This window comes from Apus apus, chromosome 13 (genome assembly GCF_020740795.1).
Source record: "Apus apus isolate bApuApu2 chromosome 13, bApuApu2.pri.cur, whole genome shotgun sequence".
In the NCBI taxonomy this organism is placed as follows: domain Eukaryota; kingdom Metazoa; phylum Chordata; class Aves; order Apodiformes; family Apodidae; genus Apus; species Apus apus.
The window spans coordinates 9,966,277-9,972,901 of NC_067294.1; the positions used below are offsets into that span (position 1 = coordinate 9,966,277).

At 45.6% G+C, this 6,625-nt stretch overlaps 1 protein-coding gene across 2 annotated transcripts; it reads left to right on the plus strand.

Annotated features, from left to right (window-relative positions):
* The first annotated feature begins 364 nt into the window (after positions 1 to 364).
* BOD1 (biorientation of chromosomes in cell division 1) lies at positions 365 to 6,181 on the plus strand. 2 transcript variants are annotated; one of them, XM_051631472.1, is made up of 4 exons: positions 365 to 609; positions 1,907 to 2,031; positions 3,879 to 4,079; positions 5,305 to 6,181. In XM_051631472.1, exons 1-3 carry the CDS (start codon positions 379 to 381, stop codon positions 4,075 to 4,077), a joined length of 555 nt encoding a protein of 184 aa, XP_051487432.1. In that variant the 5' UTR covers positions 365 to 378; the 3' UTR covers positions 4,078 to 4,079; positions 5,305 to 6,181. The 2 variants fall into 2 exon arrangements, with proteins under 2 accessions (XP_051487432.1, XP_051487433.1); XM_051631473.1 differs by lacking the exon at positions 3,879 to 4,079.
* Positions 6,182 to 6,625: the final 444 nt, after the last annotated feature.

The window sequence follows — 6,625 nt, forward strand, 5'->3', positions numbered from 1 at the left end:
GCCCGGCTGGCTGCGCTGGGGCCCTGGCAGCAGAGCACGCTGCGCTCAGGGCTGTGCCCGCTCCTCACGGCGGCAGCGGCGCCGAGTGCCCGCCCGGGCAGCCCCTGGGCCAGAGCAGGCTGCTGCGGGAGGAAGGGAAAGGCCGGCACAGCCGCCCCAGGCGAACTATCGTCCCCAAGCTGCGCCGCAAAACCCAGGCGCCCGCCCCTCCGCTGCCGGGTGGGGCTGCGGTCTCGGAGCGACCTGGGATTTGTAGTTCTCCCCGGCCAGGGGAGCCCCAGGCCTGCCGGTGCCGCGCCCGGGCGGAACTCTCCCCCCGAGAGGCAGCGCGCTGCGTGACGCGGGGCGGCCGGCGCGGGGCGGGGCGGCGGGGCGGCCATGTCCGAGAGCGGCGGCGCCGGAGGGGCCGCTCCGGGCGGGGGCAGCGGCGGAACGGGCGGCGGAACGGGCGCTGGAGGCGCGGGCTCCGGCCCGGGGCCCGGCGCCACCGACCCGGCCTCGCTGCCGCCCGGCGACGCGCAGCTCATCGCCATCATTGTGGAGCAGCTGAAGAGCCGCGGCCTGTTCGACGGGTTCCGCCGGGACTGCCTGGCCGACGTGGACACCAAGGTAGCGCCGCCGAACCGAGCCGGCCGCCTCCCGGGGAAGGCGGGAGGGGCGAAGCGGCCGGTGCCTCGTCCCCGGGCCGGAGCTGCGGGCATCGTCCCTGGAACCCGGCTCCCGAAGGGGCTCCCGCATCCCTTCCCTTCCCTGGGGCTGGGGGCGGCCGGCGGGCAGGCTGCAGGGCTGCAGGGCTGCTCTCCCCGCCGGCGGGTTTCACAGCTGTCAGGCTGCACTGGAGCTGGTCCCGGCCCGCAGCAAGGGTGATATCCCAGAGGAAAAACAGGCCGGAGAACGGGCTCGGACTTCCACTGCCTAGGCCAGGCATTATTAGGAAACTAGTGTCTCCCATAATTCCCACATTTCCAAAACAAATACTTCACCTTTTTTGAGTAGGTGTTCTCAGACTGTTATTTGAAACGAATTTCTTCCTCAGCCACAACATGAACTATTTGTTGGCAGTATTGAAGCTGGGTTGTTAACAATTGCCCTGTCAAAATTAAACACTGATGTTTTGCTTTCCCAAACTATTAGGCTTTCAGCAAGAGCCCTGTTCTGGAAGCTGCAGTCCTCCTTCTCAGCCACCCCAGCAGCTATATAGCAAAACCATTCCTGAAGTTTTCAGGTCATCCTCACAGAGCAGCTTTGTCTGGATTAATATGCCCTAGTGTTTGATCTCACTGCCCCAGACAGACACTGCTTCTCTGTTACCAGCCCTTTCATTGAGCATCCCATGTGCATATCAAATTCTGAAATTTAAATGTTGCCACTTGTTTGCACAGTACCAGGATCCGGATGGTCCTCTGTGTTTATACAGGTTTGTTAGTTAAATTCCTGTTCACTGGAATTACATTTCCACTGATAAAACCTGCATAATCCTTATATTCTGTGTTAACGTCACAGAAACAAATAGTTGTCACTTTTTTACTGACAATATTACTTAGGCATTTTCTTAGGAACAAAGTGTGATGTGTTTCCAGACAACAGGAACTGTGCTTAAACAACTCCTGTGTGCACAGGCACTTTGCATTTCACTAAGTAACATTATGAGCAGGCAACAATTTTAAAACCAATTTAACCAGCTATTTAAATTATATATAGCATGATGACCAACTGTTCTTTGCAATTACCAGTGGTGATCATGGGTAAAACAAGCTTCCCTTTGTTCAGAAAGTAAAAGGATGGAAAATACAGACAACAGAACAGTAGTGTGCATGACACAAGATGTACTATGGAGGACTGTGGCAGGGGATTCTTTTGAGATCTTTTAGCTGTTTAACCAGAATTTTTTAATTCTTTTTTTTAGCCAGCCTATCAAAATTTGAGACAGAAAGTAGACAATTTTGTATCGACCCACCTGGACAAACAGGAATGGAATCCAGCAATGAACAAAAACCAGTTACGAAATGGGCTAAGGCAGAGTGTGATTCAGTAAGTAAGCAACATTCTGTAAAATACTAGTAGTGCTATTTGATAGTATCTTACATAGCTATCTTATCACCTAAGTCAAGTAAGAATTTGCAGAACTAAATTTTCCACACCACTTTCTGCTGGGGTCACCTGAGTTTCATTATACCAGTGGCTGCAGTCTTAACTCATTAAAATTCTCACATTATTGCTTTAGCTGAAGTTTGTATTTTCCTGAGCTGAACAGCACGGTCCAGTACTCATATTTGCTGTCTAGCCAACTTATTGCTGCAAATATCCAACACTGTGCCTGCTGGCAAAACTGTACCCAATGTGCTGAGCTGGATGACCTTGACCTTTCTTTTCAGAGAAGAGCCTACATCACTTAAAGAACAAACTTCTGAAGATGCCAAAGTTGTTTAAGTGGACTGTGACCACTAGCAGGCAGTAATCAAACTGGCCTAGCCTAGTTCCATGCAGCAGAGGATAGTTTTTGTACAGCTATTTAAGATAGTACATTTCCAACATGACAGGAAAGCCAGCTTAAGCTCTGCTGCTCAGAGATTTAGGTTTAGTATCTCTTGCTGCTGGCTCATTGTAGTCTGAACTTATCTTGAGTCTTAGCTTGTTTGAGAAAACATCCTGGATAAAAGCTTATAGCATAAATTTGCAAGGAGAGAGCCAGCAGGGAACTTGATAATGTGGCATTTATGCTTCTAAAAAAGCAATTAGAATGTCTCACACACAGAAGTAACTATTTCAGAGCACTTGATAGAACCTGTAAATCATTAGTATGTAACACTAGTTTGTTTAATCTGCAATTGGAGAAGGGGATGTTTGCTAGAAGTACAGAATTCCCTGTCTTTCCTTGGAGTCTTTTGAGATGTGTTGGTCACTTAATGCTTCCTTCTATATCATGTTGCTCTACTACTAGAATGAAACAAACAACTGAAAATTGTACCCCAGAGAGCCTGTAATGAGAACCTAGAGCCTTTAAGCAAGTGATTAGGATAAAGAACAGACACGCAGCATTAGGGAGTTTGAAGAGTCCCTGTCACTCCTGTAGTTGCAAGACTGAGCTCTGAGGGTGTCAAGATGTGTCTGTCCTTGGTTGCATGCCCATATACATGTGCTGGTACCTGGAGGTGACAAGACGTGCCATGGCCCTGCACCTACTGCCTCACCAGCCTTCACGCTGTTATTAGTCTTGTGGCTGCTTTTCCCAGCACCAGGCAGCGTCTCCATTTCCTGTCCCCTGCTCCCTTGCAGACATGACTTAAGCCTGCTAGACAGCCTGTGCCCCACAATCCAAGAGCCTGACGCAGCCCCTGAAGTAATAAGTCACTTCAGTCGCTAGTGTTCAGTTCCAGAAACTTTGCTGTGCTACATGTGCTTGTTTTTATAATTAATACCCATCTGTCTAGACTAACAGTTACAAGGAGTGAGTGACAGTAGTGTTATTAGAGAGAAGGTCTCTTCTTCCTCAAGCCAGCCAAAAAAAAGACTGTGCTCTCACCTTCCCTCCCTCCTTCTCAGAATAGCTTGTTTCCCTTGTTTGTGCCAAAATGTGTTTGTTTGCTTTCATGTTGACCTCATTTCCACATGAGCCCTATTAAAGTGGCTCTTGTCCAACATGTCATTTAAGTACCTGGGAGACTAGATGGCAGTTGTTAATTTTCTAGGGAGAACTGAGAGGGGGTGGGGGAAATAGGTGATTGAAACAACTCCCTGTTAAGGATCTTTTGAGTGGGCTGCAGTTCTCACCATGTTAATGCTAATTGCAGTTGACAGGAGGGCTCTGGAGAGTTCCTGGAGGAGATTGGGGAGAAGTTTTTCAGAGGAGCTGAATGACTCCTTTGTCTTTGTTCAAGGTCAGGAATGCTGGAAGCTGGAGTGGACAGAATTATTTCTCAGGTGGTGGATCCAAAACTAAACCACATCTTCAGGCCCCAGATAGAGAGGGCGATTCATGAATTCTTGGCTGCACAAAAGAAAGAGGAAAGTGTGCCAGCTCCTCCTCCAGAGCCTGAGAATAAGGATCCTCCTGCACCATCTCAGGATGCCTCCTAAAGGTCTTGTATCTCTGCACTTACTACTTACATCTTTCATATACTTCATCTCTGTAGTTTGTATAATGCAGGACAGAGAAGATACTGTATTCTTCCTGGCTTGACAGGGAGGACACTTTGATCATCAGTCAATGTCAGACAGTCATCTGAGCTGCTTCCACTTAAGTATCTGCTAAAAATATATTAGGACTGAAGACATAGGTATGATGTAAAACAGCTATCAAGGAACACTGTGGACTGTGCCAGTGCTGGTTTTGGATCAGGCCAAAAGGCCTTTTATTCCTGTAAAAGCATATCCAGCAGTGATTGACATGGAATTGGCTGGATAGCTTTCAGAACAATATCAAATGGATTAAAAATATATATCCTTTACTGAAATACAGCTGAAAGTAGAGTGGTGACAAGTTATTGTGCTTTAGCATTGAAAGTTTTAGATAGCTCTTCTTCAGAACATACACTGGAGTGTTGAATTGTTAGTGACTGAAATATTCACTGCTGGAGTAAGGATAATGTCTCAGGGAGTGAATAACTCTTCATTCCAAACTGACTGGTTTAAATAGAGCAACCTGTATCTTTCCAGCTGAAGGGACTGAGGGTGCCTTTGTTGCAAACAAGTTCATTCTGGCTTTTGTGATTAAAATAACTCAGGGGGCCTCAGGGGCCTATAATTGCTACTCTGTCTTAGCACAAATGACTGTGCACCCATCTCTGCTAAGGGCCTGTATCTCAACGTTGATTTGAATATTGAGGCCTGTGTGCACATTACTGAGGAACCACTATCTTGATGGAAAATTTCAATCTGCAGCTTTGCTGGGAAACTTAAAACCATACTGCATGAAAGGCAGTTAATTGTGAATTGTTCTATCTGCTAGGGCTTTCTGAAAGTGAAAATTTTCCTTAGAATCTCCAGCTGATTTATTAAGAAGGAATAAGTAATCTGCAGTGGCTGTTTTTAGCCATGTAGTGATTAGAGCAATTGGCCTGGTTTTGAGCTTAACAATGGAAGTTAAAGTGCTTATACTATCATCCTGAGTTATTTAGTTATCTGTGACTTGCAGCCTTAATAGATCATTCCATTTGTCCAGTTCAAATATTTAAGTCCATTATAACCTGCAGCTAAGTGCATCTGTTAATTAATATATTCTAATCTATTCTGTATTCAAATGCATTTACTTGTGAAGGTGCCATCCTCTAAACCCTTTTTTTTTTTTTTTTCCTTTTTTTGCAGTGAGCTCCTGATAAGAAGCAGCTGCAAAATACATGTCCTGGGAGATTGGATATGGATTACTTGTTCTATTTGGTGCAGGATTGTTGTCTGCCAAAGATCATAAACCTTTATCAGACCTGTGGGAAGGCATTGAAATTGGTGGAATTCAGATGCACCTGGAGTTCTGCATGTGGAGGGGGACAGCCAAAGTGTGAAGATATTTTTGCTCTTAACTGCAGTACAGAGAGAAGCATGAATTCTTGTTAGTCATGCTTTCAGGCAAAGGGGTGGGAAGAAAAAGGGAGTTGGCTCTTTTCTGGGGGAGTAGGGAGGTGGTTTGAGATTATACTAGACTTGGGAGCTGGAAGAAAAGAAAGATGTTTTTTGGGGGGTGGGGTAGTCTCTCTGAGACCAAGTAAGAGCTGATAGATCTTCTTTGATGTAATCCAGATGAGAGGAAGCATCATACACCTCTGCTGCATAACACAGCACTGAGTAGTAGATGCCAAGTCAGGTGTAACTCATTGCACTGCCTGTTTAGGAGAGACATTTCCTGTTTAAAACGGGAAAGAACACTTCAGGATCAATTATCTTGATAATTTCTGTTGTATCACAGGAAAATGTTTACAGTTGGCTATGACTGTAGCTGATTTAATTCATATTTCCTAGGTAACTCTGGGGAACCAAAGGGCACCAGAGCAGGTGATCAGTTTGAAACTTGTCTCTTTCAGCTTGGAAGACTTTCCCATTAAATTTCTCAGGTGCCTAGTGGAAACTGTCCTGTGCTTTCAGCTTGAATGCATGCAGTGTCCTCTGGATGACAGTCAAGTAGAGAATGTGATCAAATATTCTGCCAGCAAATGTCCATACCTTTTGCAATAAAAGACTTTAAAAAGCATCTATGGCTCCTAGCTTTTTCAGATTTATTTTTTTTAATCTACTTTAAATACTAGTAAGTATTCCTCTCCATATAAAGTTTCTCTTAAAAAATCTGAAGTATCAAAGAACCTCACATCATTTATGAGCTATAAATTCTGAGTAAGTTCAGTCTGGTGCTAGTAATGGTGAAGGCATGTTCAACCTTGTGAAAACAATGCACCTCTAGCATTGGCCTAGAGCTAATCCATTTTTTTCCTTTCAGACAGCAATCTTTGAAGGAGCTAATAACTGCCTGTGTCATTGAATAATACTTTACAGTGTTTGAATCCTTGCTATTTATGGGCTACATACCTCAACTACAGCCTTACCCCTAGACCTTGTATGTTAGCAGATGCAATTCCACCTATATTCTGCTACCCTTTCAAAACAGGTAATTTGTAGGGAAGATTGATGCTGTAGTTTA

What these genes read in the sequence shown, in the direction of transcription:
- BOD1 (XM_051631472.1), top strand. Translation starts at nt 379, where the DNA reads ATGTCCGAGAGCGGCGGCGCCGGAGGGGCCGCTCCGGGCGGGGGCAGC. An exon ending in TGGCCGACGTGGACACCAAG is followed by an intron (nt 610 to 1,906) that starts GTAGCGCCGCCG and finishes TCTTTTTTTTAG; the next exon opens with CCAGCCTATCAAAATTTGAG. An exon ending in CTAAGGCAGAGTGTGATTCA is followed by an intron (nt 2,032 to 3,878) that starts GTAAGTAAGCAA and finishes TCTTTGTTCAAG; the next exon opens with GTCAGGAATGCTGGAAGCTG.